Raw genomic sequence first — 19,207 nt, forward strand, 5'->3', positions numbered from 1 at the left:
ACAAGCATGCACCACCAAGCCTGGCGTATATGTGTTTCTATTTCGAGATCTTCTAATAGTTTCAGAGCAGATATGAGTGGAAATGGTACCTTGTAGAAACTGTCTCAAACCTACTAGAGATTAACATGACCTCAGGCACTGGTAACAATGCTCTGTCAGGGATGGAGATGCTGAGTTTCATGTAGAGAAAATATAGATGAAATTTTTTACCTACTAACTTTATACCTTACCCCGGTGTTTTTTTGTTTGTTTTTTGCAGTACTGTAGATGGAACCCAAGGGCATTCTACCTCTGAGCTACACCCCTAGCCCTATTTTTTAATTCTTTTTTTATTTTGAAAAAGGGTCTGACTGAGTTGCAAAGGGCCTCACAAAGTAGCTGAGACTGTTCTCGAACCGAGATCCTCCTGTCTCAGCCTCCCAAATACTGGGATTACAAGCGTGTGCCACCACGCCCGGCCCTTACCCAGGTTTGAAACCTCTGAATTAGAGCCTGGCGCTGCAGTTCTCCCACGGAGGGCCTTGCCCATTCCCAGACACCTGCTTGGACCCCCCTAGTCAACACTGACCCCTCTCCAATCGCCTTTCAGAATCTGAGATTCCTCATCCCATGCCCCAACCCCAGTCCGGCTAGGACACTCAAGGCCTCTCGGGGGAGTCTCGGCCCAAATCCCGGAACTCTTACGAGGATCGAAAAGGAACTCACGCAAACCGTGTCCGGAGCGGCGAACACGGCGCAGCCCTGGTCCAAGCCCGCAAGCTCCAAGCGTCCCGGGAGTCCTACTCTCCTAGACACGCCTCAGCGGGGGCATTACGCAGGCGCTTGCGCAGGCCGCGTCGCGAGCTCAGAGCGCGTGGATTCAGATTACCAGCGAGGGGAGACGGGAATTCGGCTGGCGGCTAGCTGGGTCTGACTGAGCGACGGTCCTCCGCGCTCGATTGGCCGGGCCTGGACAGGCTTAAGGGCCGGCGCGGGCTCGGGCGCTCCCGACATCCCTCGGGCATCGGCGGCGGCGGCGGCGGCGGCGGCGGCGGCGGGCGCGGCGGAGGCGGACCGTGAGCGGCGGGGCCGGCGGTGGGCAGCGGGTGCTGGTGGCGAGAGACCTGAGGGAGAGCCGGGCCGGGGGCCGCCGCCGCCGCCATGCAGGAAATCATCGCCAGCGTGGACCACATCAAGTTTGACTTGGAGATCGCCGTGGAGCAGCAGCTCGGGGCGCAGCCGCTGCCCTTCCCCGGCATGGACAGTGAGCACGGGGCCCGAGAGGGCGGGCGAGACCGGCCGGGACCCGGACCCCTGCCCCTTGGACGCGGAACCCCTAACCCTGGGCCTCGGGTCCTGGGATTCGAGACTCCAAATCACAGACCCTTTTCACCCCCTCCCATCCTCGGTCCTGGGACCCCGTCTCCCTAACTCGGACTTGGGAGCCCCCTTCCTCCAGCCTTTGATCCTCTGGGGCTCTGCTGGGGGTAATCTTAGGCTAGCTGGGCCTTGTCCCTTGTCCACGTAATTCTTGAATGAAGGTAGGTTATCCTTCGTACGCACGCACGCTTCCCTAACTAAAGGGAAGTTTTTTCCTACCTCCCGCCCCCATGACCGAGCGCCTTCTTGCTTTCACTAAAACTGGGCAGTTGAGCAGTCCTGTGAAGGAAAGACCACCTCTCCTTCGCTGTAGTAAAGCCCCAACTAGTCTCCGGAACTCTTATCTTTTCTAGGATTCTTGGCCTGGGCCCCTTTACTCTTCCTCCACCCCCAATTCATGTGAAATGTCTTCCATTTAAGAGAAACCAGCCGTTTCCTTCTTTACTCCTTTCTGGGTGTATTTGAAGTCTAATGCTACAGTGCTAAAGCTCAAGGAGGCTCTTAGAGTTTACCGAGTTGAATCTGTTGATGGGGAGCCTGATGCTCAGATGTGGGAGGGCTTTGCTGAAGACCCCTCGGCGCATTAGCAGAGCCGGGGACCTAGCGAGTGTTCCATGCTGTCCTCCATAACTGCCTCGGATGGCAGCTGGTGCTCTCCCTGCTGGCCCTGCAGCCTCACATTCACACATGCCCATCCTCCAAGTCTGTCCCCTTCTGCTGGCACTTGGGTGCTGGACGGTGCTTATATTCCTGAAGGGACATACCAAATTACAAGCAGCTGCTCAAGTTCACATGCTCTTACCCACCCCTCAGTGTCTCTGATCACTTTGTGCTTGCACATATGCATCCATTTGCATAAATTTGGGGGGCGAGTACTGGGGATGCACCCAGGGTCTCACACCTGCTAGGCAAGTGCTCTACCACTGAGCTATTTCCCCAGCCTTTCTTTAAAATTTTTTTTTTTAATAGTTGAGGCAGGGTCTTGTTAAGTTGCCCAGGCAGATCTTGAACTTGGAATTTTCTTGGCTCCGTCTCTAGAGTACCTGGGATGGCGGGTGTGTGGCATCTCACCCAGCCCTTTTCCTGTATTGTTTTGTATTTTTAGTCAAAGTTTTGATATATTGCCCAGGCTGGTCTTGAGTTCATGGGTGTAAGTGATCCCCCACCTCAGCTTCCCAAGCAGCTGGGACTACAGGCATGCTCGGCTCTTGACGGCCCTAGCTTGAGGCCATGCAGGACTGCTCTTTCGTACCTGGTACCACAAGTTCACTAACCTGTGGGAGTAGGTACAGTGGTGAGAGCACCACATACATGCACAGCACAGGTGCTTTTCCAGCCCAGGGCTTCAGACTTGATAGCACTCACTGCTTTTTTATGATGGTGTTGATATGTTAAATCTCAGAGGTCGTGGTCCATCCCCACTGGCCCCTGCACTTCATTCCCATCTCAGTCTAAGAAAAGCTATCAGTTCTGCCCTTATAGCATGTTTTATCCCATCTACTTGAGACCCTATCCTGAGGACTGTGAATTTCTGATTTTTTTTTTTTTTTTTTTTTTTTTTTTTTTTGGTGGTACTGGGGTTCCTGGAAGCCCTTCTACCTCCGGGATACACTCCCACGGGCTACACTCCCAGACCTATTTTTTAACATTTTTATGTGGAAACAGAGTCTCTTAAGCCAGCAAGGCTGGCTTCGAACCAGCGTAATCCTCCTGTCTCCGCCTCCCAAGCGTGGGGATTACAAGCGTGCGCCACCACGCCCGGCAATTTCTGATTTAAAGAGCAAAACAACCCTAACCTTAAAAGGAGCAAAAGACCAAAAATACTCTTAAGTGATTTTTGCTGTTGTTGTTACTAGGGATTGAATCCAGGGACATTGTACCTTCAAGTTACACCCCCAGCCTTTTTAAATTTTTTTATTTTCAAAAAGGGTCTTGCTTTTATTTTCAAAAAGGGTCTTGCTTTTTTTGTTGTTGTTGTTGAAACTCAGGAGCACTCTACCTCCGAGCTACACCCCCAGTCCTATTTTTAATTTTTTTATTATTATTTTTTTTGTGTGTGGCAGTGGGGGTGGAACCCAGGGGTTTTTCTACCCCCAGGGTATACTCCCAGACCTATTTTTTATACTTTATTTGGAAACAGGTCTCACTAAGTTATTGAGAGCTTTCACTAAGTAGCTGAGACTGGATTCAAAACTGTGCAATCCTCCTGTCTCAGCCTCCCAAGCGCTAGGATTATAAGCATTCACCACCGTGCCTGACCTTATTCTTAATTTTAAAACAGGGTCTCACTAAGTAGCTGAGACTGTCCATGGACTGTGATCCTCCTGTTTCAGCCTCCTAAATGCTGGGATTACAAGTGTGCACCACCGCATTCGGCTCATGATATATTTTTTAATGTAAGACTTTCAGACTTTTTTTTTTTTTTTTTTTTTTTGGTAGTATTTGGGGTGGGACCCAGGGGCTTTTTTTTACCTCTGGGCTATACTCCCAGACCTGTTTTATACTTTATTTGGAAACAGGGTCTCACTAAGTTGCTGAGAGCCTCACTAAGTAGCAAATTTGGATTTTTCCTACTGAGGATTGAACCCAGGGGCATTCTATCTCTTGAGTTACACTCTCTCTTGTTTTATCTTTTTTTTTTTTTTTTTTTTGTGGTACTTGGGGTGGAACCCAGAGGCTTTCTACCTCCAGGCTATACTCCCAGACCTATTTTATTTGGAAACAGGGTCTCACTAAGTTGCCAAGAGCCTCACTAAGTAGCTGAGGCTGGCTTCGAACCTGCGTGATCCTCCTGTCTCAGCCTCCCAAGCGCGGAGATTACAAGCGTGCGCCACCACGCCCGGCTTGTTTTATTCTTTATTTTGGAAAAGGGTCTCGCTAAGTTGCAGAAGACCTCACTGAGTTGCTGAGGCTGGCTTTGAACCTGTGATCCTCCTGTCTCCACCTCCCAAGTACTGGGATTACAAGCTTATGCCACCATGCCCAGCTTAAATTTGACAGCTTTAACTGTCCTTGTAAAATCTACTTGGTCCTAAGAAGCAATGGCATCTCTTCAAGTTATCAAGTGCACTTCAGAGATGCTCTTGTGGGTTTTCAGCATTTCAGAGATGCCTGATGATAGGGAAAGCTTATAGAGCAAGGAGAGTTTATTCTGGAAGCCATGGTCAGTTACTTTCTGGACTCAGAACAACTGGTCCCTGGAGCCCACTGACATCCACCCCACACTGACTCTGATCTTGCCCCCTTCACCAGACCCAGAAACAACAGTACAAATGAAAACCATGCTTCCTTAGTAATATATATTACATGTTAAGATGGGCCTGCTTCTGTGTCTTCACTTATAATCTTCCTTCTGGAGTAGCGTCTCAGAGGCATTTGCCTCTTTTCTAGAATCTTTCCACCTTCAGAGGCCATCTTCACTTGTTAGTTCCTATCAGATAGTTTCCTCCTCCTGCCTCATGTTAAGATGCCCATGAATTAGCTCTCTTGTATGATCTGAGCTAGGGGTAATTAACTTATTTTCTGATCTTATGTTCCATCCATCCTGCCTTCCCCACCCACTCTTAACTCTTTGTTGTTTTGTTTTGATATTGCAGATTCCCAAGTACAACTTTTTTTTTTTTTTTGGTGGTACTGGGGTTCCTAGAAACTCTTCTACCTCTGGGCTACACTCCCAGACCTATTTTTTATAATTTTTTTAAATTTGGAAACAGTCTCTTAAGCCAATACAGCTGGCTTCGAACCTGCGTGATCCTCCTGTCTCCGCCTCCCAAGCGCAAGGATTACAAGCGTGCGCCACCACGCCCGGCCAAAGTACAACTTTTTATTGAATATGTTACAAAAGAGATGTGGTCAGCTGGGTATGATGGTGTATGCCTCTAAATCCCAGTGCTTGGGAGACTGAGACAGGAGGGTCACAGGTTTGTGGCCAGCCTCTCAGCAACTTAGCCAAGACATCTGCAATTTAGACCTTTTTTCAAAATGAAAAATAAAATAGGGCTGGGGGAGATGTAGCTCAGAGGCAGAATGCCCCCTGGGCTCAATCCCCAATACCACAAAAAAGATGTTTAGTCAAAAAGACCAAAACCCACGTTCTCATCACACTCCCCAGATTCTTTTCTTCCACTTTTTCTTTCCTCCTCGTTGTTGCAGCAGTATTGGAAGAGGTGGGCTTCCTGCTAGTGCTGCATCAAGTACAGGAAGATGTCCATTGTCCCCCACATTGCAGACGAGGCTCTCAGAACTGACATTGTCCAGAGCCTGTGCAAACAAGCTAGTCCAGAAAGGCCCGGCATTCATAGCCGCTGCTCTAATGAAGGCATTGGTCCTATTCTCCTTGATGGTTACCTCATTGCCATTCAGGATGAGAGCAGAGTAGATGCAGGTGAGCTCAGAGAGAGGTCGTGGAGGAGGCTGCCAGATGCAACGTGGGTCACCAAGGGCCTCACCCCAACACTGTTAGCTTCCCTGGAAGGACCAAGCACCTGGGCAGCAGCTGAGGAGAAGCCACTCTTTTAAGTCTTAACTCCTTGGAAACGTCTTGCTTTCAGGAGGCTCTCAGAAAACACCAAGAAATGTGCGGTCTCAATGTACGTGCCTCATTTTGCAGGGAATGACTGAAATAAGTGACTCTTGCCCGACTTGGTTGGGCTTTGTGTTTTTTTTGCACTCTTTTCTGTCCTGGGTCAGAGACCAGAAGGGTGCCCTCCAGTATCCTGAGTCTTTGCTAACAGCAGTGGCACCTAGCTTTGGTTGATGCTGCTCCTTTTCTTCCTACAGAGTCGGGGGCTGCTGTCTGCGAATTCTTTTTGAAAGCTGCCTGTGGCAAAGGTAAGAGACACCAACTTCCTAACATGCTTCTTGACGCACCTTTCCACCACCTTGGCCCCCAGCACACGTGTAGGCAACCAGACCTCTGGCTTGCATTGCCTTCTGCAGACTAACAGTGTCCCAAGGTGAAGCTATGGTCTGAATAGGCTAGGAACCTGATGGGGTATTCTGCCAAAACCTAAACATAGGATTGAACCAGCATCTCAGCCATCCTTAACAGAGGGCACAACAACTGCTCGCTAGTACAGTAACTATTAGTCACAGGTGCCTATTCAAATTTAAACTTAATTTTTTCTCTCATTCACACGAGTGACAATTTATGTGCTCTCTAGCCTCTAGTGGCTAGGGGCTACCACACTGAACAGCAGAGATGTAGAACATTTCCTTCCATCATTGCAGAAAGTTCTACTGGACAGGGCTGACCTAGATATTTCCCACTCACAGCCTTATTGTAGTTGGACATTCTCAGTGGTCCTACCAGGGCACCAGTTAAAAGTCTGATGTTCCCAGAGAATGGCTCTGTCCCATCTGGGTAGGACAGGTCGTACTATAAGAGACCTCTCCTCATTTGCATTCACCACCATAGTCTTTAAGCTATGAGGGCACTTTTTTTTTTTTCAGGGTCTTGCTAAGTTGCAAAAGGCCTTACTAAGTAGCTGAGGCTGGCCTTGAACCCGTGATCCTCCCATCTCAGCCTCCCAAATACTGAGATTACTAGAGTGTGCCACCACGCCCAATGGAACTATTCTTTAATTAAAATAAGGAATAAACTGATGCCCTTCACTTCACCCTGGGCTCATTATGCCTCCATCTTACAGTGATACCTGTGAAATAATGATCTGATGTTTTAGTGTGTGTGTGTGTGTGTGTGTGTGTGTGTGTGTGTGTGTGTTTTACCAAAACACCTTAAATTAAAACAGAGGCATTAATTTATTTTATTTATTTATTTATTTTTGGTACTGGGGGTGGAACCCAGGGGCTTTTCTACCTCTAGGCTATACTCCCAGACCTATTTTATATTTTATTTGGAAACAGGGTCTCACTAAGTTGCTAAGAGTCTTACTAATTAGCTAAGGCTGGCTTCGAACCTGTGTGATCCTCCTGTATTAGCTTCCCAAGTGCTGGGATTACAAGCATGTGCCTCCACACCTGGCTAAGCTATTAAATTTAAAATTTTTGCCAGGCATGATGGCACACACCTGGGAGTAATTCCAGTGCTTGGGAGGCTGAGACAGGAGTATCGCACAGGTTCAAAGCCAGTTTCAGCTACTTAGTGAGGCTCTCAGCAACTTAGTGAGACCCTGTTTCAATTTAAATATAAAATAGGTCTGGGTATATAGACCAGAGGTAGAAAGCCCCTGGGTTTCATCCCTTGTACCAAAAAAAAAAAAAAAAAAAAATTAAAACCTTTGTGGGTATACTGCTTAAATCCTTGTTACTGTCTGCCAGGGTATGTCCACAACCTCCTAGGATGTGCTGCTTTACAGTGGTTCAGGGAAGTGAGGAGGGAAGGTGCCTCCACCCCCAGGCCCAGTTCCCCCTGAGCTGCATCTCTCCTCACACAGTGGCCCCTCTTCCTTTGCAGGGGGCATGTGCCCATTCCGCCACATCAGTGGCGAGAAGACAGTTGTGTGCAAACACTGGCTGCGGGGTCTGTGCAAAAAAGGAGACCAGTGCGAATTCTTGCATGAATACGACATGACCAAGATGCCTGAGTGCTACTTTTACTCTAAGTTCGGTAAGGTGCATGAAACTCTGGGAGGCTCCGCCAAAAACTGAGACCCATGGGACAAAGCAGCTCACCCGCTGTATCTCTGCCTGCCTTCTCCTACCTTTCCAGCCTCTGACAGGAGACTTAGGCAGTGCCTGCCAGCCTTAGCTGGCTCTTTGGTGTGGGGATGTCACCCATTCCTTGATGGTTCCTTTTGCTTTTGTGGTGCTCCAGATTTTTGAGTACTTTGGGACAGTGAGACTAACAAGGGTCCCAGGGAGCAGGCAGGCAGCACAGCTGGCCAGAGACCTTGTGGCAGCCTTCTCCCTGAAATCCAGGGCTCCTTTCAGCATGGTTGCTCACTGCCCTTGGGCCTAAATTGGTTCCTTCTTGGAAGTGTGGTCTTGGTTAGTAGCTCGGCTGTGCTCATAGCCCTCAGAATAGCAGATCTGAGAGTACAGCCTCAGCTACTTAGTGAGGCCCTCTGCAACTCAGTGAGACCCGGTTTCAAAATAAAGAATAAAAAGTAGAGCAGGGGGTGTTGCTTGGAAGTCGAATGCCCTGGGGTTTCATCCCCAGACCTGCAAAAACAAAAAAAAAAATGAATAGCAGGTCTTCTGGTAGCAGTAAACCCTGCTCTTTGCCTTAAAACTAAGATTACTTTTAGCTCTGCTTTGGGAACGTGTGGCCTCACCTGTCCTGAGTGGCCTGCATGGAGAAGTGGGGGGGGGCAGGGTGGAGGTGGGGGACCAGTGCAGAGCTTAGTCCCCATGCTCCCCAGTGTGTCCCAGGAGGAAGCTCTGTTGTTCAGCACTGGGACCGTCTCTGTCTTCAGCTTCAGCTCCAGGATTGCCAGCCCCACAATGGCCCTGTACAGGGTTAGACAGGAGGGTAGAGGCCTGCCAGAGGCTTTGCAGTGAAGGGAGCACTGGACATGCTTTGTTTGTTTGCTTTTCTTCTTTTTTGTTTTAATTTTTTATTTTTCAGTACTGAGGATTGAACCCAGAGGGCTTCTACCTCCAAGCTATGTCCCCAGCCCTATTTTTTTGAAATAGGGTCTCACTAAGTTGCGGAGGGCCTCACCAAGTAGCTGAAGCTAGCTGAGAACCTGTGATCCTTCTGTCTCAGCTTCCCAAGTACTGGGATTACAAGCATGCGTCACCCCGCCCGGCATGCTTTATACTTTTAAAGCATTGTTGTTAGAGATGTTAATTACTTTAGCATCCCAACAGGCTTGGCTGCTGTTTTAATGATAGCTGTGGCTTAGTTTGTTGAGGCAGCATGAGCTGAGAAGTCAAAGCAGACAGACAGAAATAGGACTCAGGCTTCCCAGGTCCCCACCCTTTTAAGACCTCTGACCTGTTATGTCTGTGCACCATACCCATAGCAACACTGGAAAGGGGCAGGGCTTCCTGTATGGCCCCAGGGCTCTTCCTGAAAGGCATCTTTGTGCAGACTGGCCTGCCATTCTCTCCTTGCTGACAGCCAGGGCCTGCAGCCACCCATGTCTCTTATGTTCCCTCTGCCTGCCTGTCCCCTGTACCACCTGCCTTAGTACAGACACCACTTGGAGCTCTGGCACTTGTGCCACAGACATGTTGAGGGTTCCCTTGTAGGTGCTGGAGGGACAGTGGTAAAGATGACAGACTCATCCTTGCCCTGTGGAGCTTTTGCTCTAGTGGCCTGGGGACAGAGGCAGCTGATAAGTCAGTGAGACAGAAAGAAACCTGAAATGTGCCATGGAGGAAGTAAGCAGGGGTAAGACCTACAACGGCACCTGCTTCAGGAAGAGACATCTGGAAGGCCTCTTGGAGGGAGTCCTGAGCTGGAGGATGAGAGGGGCTTGTCCCCGCAGAGGATCTATCTTGGGACAGCAGGGGAGCCAGTGTGGCTGGGGTGGGAGGTGCTGAGCCTGCAGAGGATGTACTGACAGGAGCACTGGGGCAGGAGTTTGTATTTCCTCTGGACTGTAAGAAGAATATGTTAAAATAGATTGCCTAAAAGTTAGAGTTCCTCGGACTTCCCCTCTGTTCTACCTCATAAATGCAAAGAACTAATCTCCTGCTCTCAGTACATTTTCATATCTGGGCCCCACTGTGCCCAGGACACCCCCTCTGCCTGGTTGGGGTGGAACTTTTTTTGTGGTACTGGGGCTTGAACCCAGAAGCATTCTACCTCTGAGCTAGACCCTCAACCCTTTTTATATTATTATTTTTTGTTTGGAATTAGGGTCTCACTAGGTTGCTGAGAGTCTCACTATATTGCTGAAGCTGTCATCAAACCTGTGATCCTCCTGTCTCAGCCTCCCAAGTCCTGCAATTTCAGGCCTGCATCACCACGCCTAGCTGAACAGTCAGTTTTGATGAGAGTTTGCCCTGGGCCATCTCAGGGTGTCATTGCCCCTCCCCGCAGCACTGATGCTTGTGAGGGAAGGATGGCCCCACTGACATTCTGCCTGAGCTTAGGACCTGCCAGACCACTAGAACTGCCTGGGCCTCTCTTGGGAGAAGCTCCCAGCACTATTCCAGGAGGGCACATGTCTGGGTTTCCTGCAGGGGAATGCAGCAACAAAGAGTGCCCCTTCCTGCACATCGACCCCGAGTCCAAGATCAAGGACTGCCCTTGGTATGATCGTGGCTTCTGCAAGCACGGTAGGTGCTGGGCTGGGGTGGGCTAGGCCCCAGGTGCAAGGCCAGCAGCCCTCCCTCTGCCAAGGCTCAAGGTTGCCAGCTGGTGCTCCTGGGACATCATCCTGGCTGGCCCAACAAAGGCTGACATTCTGTGCCTAGTGAGAGACAGACATTCTAATACCCTCATCTCCCTCAAGCCTCCCAGCCAGACCAAGTGGGTGGCATGCCCACCTGCATCTTTGATAAGGAGACCAGTGTGGAGAGGCCTCCCTGCCTGTTTCCCCCTATGAATACGAGGCAAAGCCAGCATTTGAAGCCATGCTCTGGCTCTCTGTACCCACTCAGTCTTGGGGGTGTAACTGATTGAAGGGGCACTAGGGCTTACCCCCACAGAGGGGCTATCTGAGTGACCCAAACTTTGGGTTCTGCAGGTCCCCTCTGCAGGCACCGGCACACGCGGAGAGTCATCTGTGTGAATTACCTCGTGGGATTTTGCCCGGAGGGGCCCTCGTGTAAATTCATGCAGTGAGTACCCTGGCCTGCTGCTACCCTCATTCATGTCCATCCTGGGTGCAGCTGGGCTTTGGTTATAGGGGTGTCAGCATCAGGGCCTGGGACAGGGGTGGGAAATGGGTGTGGGGATCACTGCTTATGGCTCCCACTGCTTCTGGAGCCCAAAGGTAGTCTGCCTAGACCAGCATTTAATCTTCCATGGAACCATCTGGAAGTCTAATAAAAGCTATGGGCCCTGTACTTCAGAAAAGCTGTCACACACACATAGCCTTGCACATCATTTAGGGAGTTTAAGAACCTCATGTTAAGAGCTTATGTCCTGGGCTGGGGATGTAGCTCAGTGGTATAGCACTTGCCTAGCATATATGAGGCCCTGGGTTCAATCTCCACACCTTAAAAAAAAAAAAAAAAAAAACTTGCTCATGATCAGGGCCTCTATGACAATTCCAGGCTTAGGGTTTCCTATATAATATGTAACCCTGGCAAGTCAGAAAGAGAGAATGCCCATTTCCCACATGAAAACCCTGGGGCTCTTGGCTGAGTCGCTGACCATGGCAAGTGGAAGCACTCGGTCAAGTGCAGGTCTGTGGGCTTCAGAAGCAGGATTCTTCCTGTGGGTGCGGTTAGCACCCCTCCCTCAGGTCCTTACCTTGGCCTCAGGAGCCCAGGACACTGTGTCGCTTAGTTGTGGGGATGGGATTCCAAAGAGCCCTGCCCTCCCTTGCTGCCTCTGTGCACGCTGCCAAACCTGCAACCGGAGCACAGCTGCCTGCTCTGTTGGGGCCCTGGCCTTGCCTCTCTGGGCAGGGCTAGTGCTGCCACCCTCTAGGTGAGCACCCAGGAGCATGCAGGGTGGGCAGCGTGGCTTTGTACATCCCTAGGAGGTGCTGGACTCCACTTAGACCCTCCTATAGAGTGGGCATGCACCTTCTGGTGTGGCTTGCCTTCCTTTCTTGGAGCAGCATCTGCTCAGGGTCTCCAGCTCAGCTGGGTCTGAGCCCAGGCCAGAAGTTCTGTTCTTCCTGCTATCATGTGCTGCCCCCCAAGAGGTGTTACTGAGTGCAGATCCACTATGTCCATGCAGTTTGAGTCACTTTTGCTTGAGCAGAGGCTGGTACAATTTTCCAAACACTGCCTGGCCTATGTCCCCTCATGCCCTCTTCTCTTGTTCTCATGCCTTCTGGCTGCCGGGTAACCAGCCCTCGATTTGAACTGCCCATGGGAACCACGGAGCAGCCCCCACTGCCGCAGCAGACGCAGCCTCCGACAAAGGTACTGTGTCCTGGCCTCTCCTTGGCCACGCCAGCCCTGCAGAGTGAACCTCAGTGCCACCTTGGTGTAGTCTGCCGAATGCCCAGCTAGGGACATTGTGAGGGGAGTTTGAGGGAGGAGGAGGGAGAGAAAAGGAATGCCCTCCAGTTCCCACAGAAAATCAGGGAGCAGAGCATTTTGCACATTCCTCTAGAGATGGAGGGCATCTGCCATACCTGAATTTCCACTTGGCCTCTTCTGCTTGTGACTCACACCTAGAATGTCACTGCAAGGCCAAAAGCAGGGTGGCAGACAGGATTCAGGTGGTACCTGAGTGTCACTGTGTGACTGTGGGAAGCTGCCACTACAGCTCGACAGCCTCGGGAGCTGGGTGGAGGTTGGCCCGGGCCCATGTCTGCTGCTTTTGCTTCTGGGTCAACCCCTTCCCTTTACAAACAGAGAAACTGGGACTCTTAAAGGGAGGGACTTGCCTGAGGGGACACCACCAGGCAGCTGCAGATGTAGGAGCACCACCAAGACCACTTGTTTCTGTCTGGCCCCTTAAGCACAAGGAGAGAGGGAAACGCCATAGACAAATGGGGATCTGCAGCAGCCCCCCAAACCAGCGGTACCCTGGGTTTGATCACGGAAGTGGGGGAATGAGCCCAGGAGAAGGGCTGGCTCCGTGTTAGGCAGGGACTGTAACAGGCCCTCCAAGTAAACCAGCCCACTGAGCTTGAAGCCTTACCTCTTACCTGGCTGGGCTCTAAGTCAGTTGCCAAAGCCCCTCCCATCCCTCTTCACTGTCATAAGATGAGCTGCCAAGAGGAGGTGTGGCTACGTGTGCATCCAAGGACCCCTATACCCAGGAGATGGCAGTAGCAGTCATAAAAGCCAGGAATTGCCAGGCACGGTAGTACATGTCTGTAATCCAAGTACTTGAGAGGCTGAGACAGGAGGATTTCAGGTTTAAAGACAACCTCAGCAACATAGTGAAACCCTATTTGAAAACCAAAATGTTTTTTAAAAGACTGGGGGTTTAGCTCAAAGGTTAATGCCCCTGGGTTCAATCCCCAATCCACCAAAAAAAAAAAAAAAAAAAAAAAAGCTAAAAGAAAAGTCAAGAATTCCTGGGCATGGGTGCAGCTGACAGCCTGGGGGTTCCTAGCTCAGGTCCTGCATTTATGGTACCAGAGCCAAGAACCCATCTGGTTGGGAGGTGGCCTTGCTGTGGAATCCCCACCCTAGGAGCCCCCAGCCCCTCTTTCTTGCATTGACTCTCTAGAGGAGGGCCCTCTCAGCCCCTAGACTACAGGTCAGCATGTCAGGCTCCAACTGTTTTTCTGTGACTTGCTCGCCGTGTAGGCTGCTAAACATCTGGCTGAACCAAGCGTTCATCCTGACCTGAAGCTAGAACCTCAGAAACAAAAGTAAGGCCTGATCATGCCCTCGCCCCACTGCCCCAGAGACCTCCTCTTGTCTCTTTGGTGTTTTGTTTTATACTTTTATTTTTCGTTTTTGTGTGTCTGCATGGTGTTTTTCGGGCAGCGGCTCAAGCCATCATCACCAGAAGTCTCTTTTCTGCCCACTCTCCTGAGCTGGGCCATCGCGGAAGCCCTCTTCCTGCTGGTTGTGCGGGAACGGTCCCGCCCTTTTTTCCTGTCCCCATTGGTAGTCTGCGTGCACGTGTTTTCCGCAGTAAAACCGTGTTGTGTAACTCTTTCCAGCAAAGTAACAATCCGCCATTACAAAGGTCGTCCTCCTTGATCCAGTTAACGAGTCAGAACTCTTCTCCCAATCAGCAGAGAGCCCCGCAGGTCATCGGGGTCATGCAGAGTCAAAACAGCAGTGCAGGCAACCGGGGACCCCGGCCGCTGGAGCAGGTCACCTGTTACAAGGTGAGTCTCAGGGCTTGGGGACTGGGTGGGGGTCCTCTGTCCAGTCAGTGGCCATCCCTTTATTCCCTAGATGTGTGGTTAAAACTTTTTGTTTTTGCTGATTGAAAAAGTTAAAGGGGGGGGGGTGCTCTGGTGAGATGGAAAGCATCCTACCTCATCAAGGCAAGGTGCAGGGTAGTAAAATTTTACTGTTTAACAAGTGAATTACACTTGTAAGAATGTGAGAAATCTACAAAAGGCCAAGGCAAACTGGAAGCAAATTAGGGAAGAATGAATGAGTCTTGGACCCTCTGGCTACCCTAGAAATATCCTCAGCTCCTGAGTGGGCATACCCAAGGAAAGAGGACAAAGTGTTGGGCCTACACTTGGAGGAACTAGATTAGGAACACTAATCTCACCCCCATACATAAGATGGGACACGCCAGGGGAGGATTACTTTAAACAAACCTACTAGAAAACTTTTCTTTCATTCTTGGCTCTGGGCAGAAAGAAGGAAGGATCCCTTGAGAATTTGTATCTGGCTCTTATGTGACTTTGGGTCCATGTTCACATCTTTGTTAAAAGCAAAAAAGTTACAGACTGAGCTTTCTCATCTATAATTGCCCTGGGATGGGTATGCCCTGTTTCTTGGCAGGAGCAACTCCTTGTGCTCTGAGGGATGTTTTCTATATATTCTCAACCCAAGCTATACAGGATTTTTTTTTTCCGGGTCTGGGGATGGAACCCAGGGGCATTTGACCTCTGAACTATACCCCTTATCCTTTTTTTTTTTTTTTTTTTTTTTTTTTGGTGGTACTGGGGGTGGAACCCAAAGGCTTTCTACCTCTGGACAGAATCTCACTAAGTTGCAGAGAGCCTCACTAAATACCTAAGGCTGTCCGAGAACCGTGATCCTCTGGTCTCAGCCTCCTGAATGCTGGGATAACAAGCGTGTGCCACCATGCCCAGCGTTATACAGAATTTCTAAAGCTAGAGTTCCAAAGAATGAGTATGTGGTTAAAATTCACAAACCAGCAGGGCATGGTGGTGCATACTTTGTAATCCCAGTACTTGGGAGGCTGAGACAGGAGGATCCCAGGTTGCGGCCAGCCTCAGCTACTTAGTGAGGCTCTCTGCAACTTAGTGAGACTCTGTTTCAAAATAAAAAATAGTGCTGGGGGTTTAGCTTGGAGGTTAAATGTCCATGGGTTCAATCCCCAGTACCAAAAAACAAGCAAACATACAAAAATTCACAAACCATAGCCAGGAGTTGGGGGTACATGCCTGTAATCCAAGCAAATCAGGAGGCTGAGACAGGAGGATCACAGATTCAAGGCCAGCCTTAGGAATTTTTCGAGACCCTGTTTCAAAATAAGAACCGAGGGTATAGCTTGGCATTTCAGTGCCCCTGAATTTAATCCCCAGTATCAAAAAAGAAAGGGGGCTGCTGGTGACATAGCTCAGTGGTAGAACACTTGCTTAGCATGCATAAGGCCCTCGGGTTCAATCTCTATTACCATAAAACAAAAAAATCACGAAACACAAGGAAACATGGACTACTGAGTCAGCAGAAAAGCCAGCAATAGAATGAGACCCACAGAGAATTCAGATTTGGGATTATTAAACAAAATACAAAATTAGTCCTTGATTTAGTAAAATCTTTTAGGTGACATAAAATTATGGAAGACACAAGATGATTCCCTCATCCTTCCTAAAACGGCCACTGTATCCAGTGTGTTCTGTTCTCATACTTCTTGTTTCCAGCGCTCCTTTACTTGTAAACCCCACCAGGAAACCCTGAGGCCACATTTGGAGAAGTGTTCTGAAGTTTTATTCACACAAGCCCAAGTATACTCTGTATCTTAGTATAAGTAGAAGTGTTTCTCCACATAATATTCTGTCATCTTGCTTCTTTGCAATATCTTGGGCTCATTCCATGTCAATATTTGGAAATCTAAGCTTCAGGGACTGCATAATAATCATCACAACTTAATTTTTCAGTTCTCCATTGTTAGGTTAGCTATGGCTTTTGCTCCTAATTAACAGTGCTTAATCTCACACTTGGACGTTTGTTAGCTCTTGTCTCATGTCACTGGCATCTGTGTCTTCAAGAGGCAGTTTTGAGTTAAAGGTCATGTACTAAAGGTCTTCATCCAGCTTGCCCATCAGAAAGGCTGGGCCCTAGGGCTCTGCCACACACCAGCCATTCCTCTAGCTCCTGCTCTGTCCTGCAGCTGCCTCATTCTTGCAGAGGGGGAAGGCAATGCCTAAGGACACTCAAAAGTGCCTACAGACTCAGGGACGGCCTCAGTGGGGAGATTTCTGAGCCCTCAGATGTGAGAGGGGAGGTGTGAAGAGGAGGTGGATGGGGGGCATGCCTCTTGCAGACCAAAGAGCTTCCCATGTCACTTTTCAAGGACAAGAAAACTTGAGTATCCTGAGGCAGCTTAGTTGTCACCTTGCCCCCATCCAGGACTGCTGCTCAGCAGAGCCTCCTTTGTAAAGCAAGACCTCCTAAATTATCCTGAAGCCTTGGAAAGGTGGGGCTGGGGGCACCCAACAATCTCTTACCACAGATGTGTCATGCTGTTAATATTAAAGACACCTCATGGAAATCCTGGATTCCCCGGGACCAGCTATGGAGCCCGATGGACATACCAAGTGCTAGGATTGAGACCTTGTGGTTACTTCTTCTGGTCATCACATTAGCCCACCTGGGCCACTCATCCAGTCACATCTACAGATCAGACTGATCTGGAGACATGGACATGGAACTGTGCGGTGAGGGGAACAGCACAGATGAGAACTAGATGAAGGCAGCAGCACTTTATATTTTTGCACTCCAAAGAAGCTGGGACTGGGTGGTTGTGGGAATGGAAGTGGGGCAGGGGTTAGCACAGTCCATGGCCTCCACCTGCCTCCTCACCTATTATTCAGTGCTTGAGGCAGCCATTTGCTTCCCTAGATTTCCTTTCTGTGTTTTGAAGAGTCACAAAAATGGAGACATCATGAAAGGGTCTGCACAGTAAGAGCCCAGAAAAGTCAGTTGGTGTTAGATCCCTCAAACATGGACGCTACCAGCTCCACTCACCCAAGTCTGCCATCTGACTTGCGGTCAAAGCCTCTCCCCAAGGGTAGCTTAGACAGGTGAGCAAGAGCCAGGAGAGAAAACTTCCATGTACAGCTCAACCTCAGTGTCCACAGCAATGGCTCCCCGAGTTGGGGGAGGACCTGGTTTCTCGTGCGTTGTTCCCTCCCCATTTCCTCAGGGAGCCCCCAGACGTTGGCTTAGAGGTGAGTGAGTGGCCTGTGCAGAGGGGCTTGACCCACAGACAGGCGGGAGCTCTGGTGCCATGGACTTCTCTTCATGCTGCCACCCACTTGTGACCCCTCCTGGGCAGGCCCGTCCAGAGCAGGTGAGGTATGGGCTGAAGGAGCCTGCTGGGCTATCGGGTCACTTGCCGGTGGCCGTGCTGTCCCTTCCCTCCCCTGAGCCGCTGGCTGCAGTTTCTGCACCACTGCACCTTCTCGAGAAGGTGCACCATGGCTCCTGTTTGAAAGGAAGTCTGTACCACTGAGGACTTCAAGAGTCCTCCTCAGTCTGATGTTTGGTGGGTGCAGTCTTAGTTGAAATTGCATTTGAAAATGGTGTTGTATTTTTCTCTCCTTCCCCTTCTGCTGTTCCCAGTGTGGTGAAAAAGGACACTACGCCAACAGATGCACCAAAGGGCACTTGGCCTTTCTCAGTGGACAGTGACAGCAGCTGGAGCAAGCTCAGAGCAGCCCAACGGGCCCCAATGTTGGGAGTGTGCCCTTAACTGCTGAATGTAGTGTGGTGCAGCTCTGGCTGGAGCTGGCAGGCGTGCTCACTGGGGCTCGTTCTGAGGGGCCAGGTCTGTTAGTTTCCTATCATTTTGCTATAATCTTTTTTAAAGAACATGTGCTTCATTAGGTCCCCCAATTCAACATCATGTTTGCCTGGCATTAATGCCACTTCTGGGACTCCCTACACACCTACCTTCTGGGGGAGGGAGTAGCTGAGGAATGTATGTGCTACACAGTTGTATGTGGAAGATAGCCTTTCCTCTCGGGGCCTAATTAAACACCAGTTCTTGGTGAGCCCAGGGACTGGTGGATCCTTCATAGCTGTGGCCAGGTCATGCCTGCTTCCTCCGTGTCCTGCTGAATCTGAAGCTGTGCCTATCAGTGTGATTTGAACAAGGGAGCCCTTCCTGACAAGACTATGCTCACTGCCCCAGTCTGACCCCGGGACCAGGTGGTATCAGTGAGTGGGGCAGGAGCTCTCTGGTTTAAGGTTCTTTTTCTTCTGGCTTACTTTCTCATGGGCCTCCTGCCTGACAGTGTTTAAGGTATACTTCAGCCAGAGCTACAAACCACCCTTTAAATAGCTGACCCAGTCCATCTGCTCCTACCTCCTGCTGATCAAGCATCTGTACTGTCACTCAGACACCTGTGGCATGCAGAGAAGACTGCCCTGTCCTTGAGCCTGGAAAATGTGAAACCATCACCTGCAACCTGCTGGGCAAGTGGGCCTATCCAAGTTCAATTACAAGAACAATTTTTATGAAGTTGATTAAAGCTTGTTTTTTAAGATGTGTCTCATCATTTAGGACTGCACTAGCTGCCTGGTAGGAAGCTGATATTGGTGCTTTCTTAACAAATGTTTCATTAAGGGCAATAATGCTCCAGGAAAGGGCCTTCCAAGTTGACAGGTCTCCTTACCTCATGTCAGATGTTGGGTGATACCTACTAATCCAAATTCAGCTCTTCTGGGAGATCCTGGGCACAACTTTGGCCACCCCCACCATGAGATCCGTGCAATGTGTATAGGTGGTAGTTTTTTGGGGTGTGTGTGATACTAGGGACCGAATCCAGGGACATTCTGCCACTATGCCCCCCCCCTTTAATTTAGTAAGTCTTACTAAGTTTCTAAGGCTGGCCTGGAGCCTGCGATCCTCCCGTCTCGGGAATTACAGGCCTATACCTCCACGCCTGGTTCAAATGTATGTGCTTTT

At 49.9% G+C, this 19,207-nt stretch overlaps 1 protein-coding gene across 5 annotated transcripts; it reads left to right on the plus strand.

The window, feature by feature from the left end:
* Positions 1-1,140: 1,140 nt before the first annotated feature.
* CPSF4 (cleavage and polyadenylation specific factor 4) lies at positions 1,141-17,989 on the plus strand (the record flags this gene model as incomplete). 5 transcript variants are annotated; one of them, XM_080704609.1, is made up of 8 exons in its annotated part: positions 1,141-1,243; positions 6,139-6,189; positions 7,775-7,927; positions 10,456-10,551; positions 10,962-11,055; positions 12,243-12,315; positions 14,022-14,192; positions 17,860-17,928. In XM_080704609.1, 8 exons carry the CDS (start codon positions 1,141-1,143, stop codon positions 17,926-17,928), a joined length of 810 nt encoding a protein of 269 aa, XP_080560735.1. The 5 variants fall into 5 exon arrangements, with proteins under 5 accessions (XP_080560735.1, XP_080560736.1, XP_080560737.1 ...); XM_080704610.1 differs by having other exon boundaries at positions 14,097-14,192; XM_080704611.1 differs by having other exon boundaries at positions 14,100-14,192.
* Between the last annotated feature and the right edge of the window lie 1,218 nt (positions 17,990-19,207).

Source organism: Muscardinus avellanarius (assembly GCF_963383645.1).
Source record: "Muscardinus avellanarius genome assembly, chromosome: 10".
Taxonomy (NCBI): domain Eukaryota; kingdom Metazoa; phylum Chordata; class Mammalia; order Rodentia; family Gliridae; genus Muscardinus; species Muscardinus avellanarius.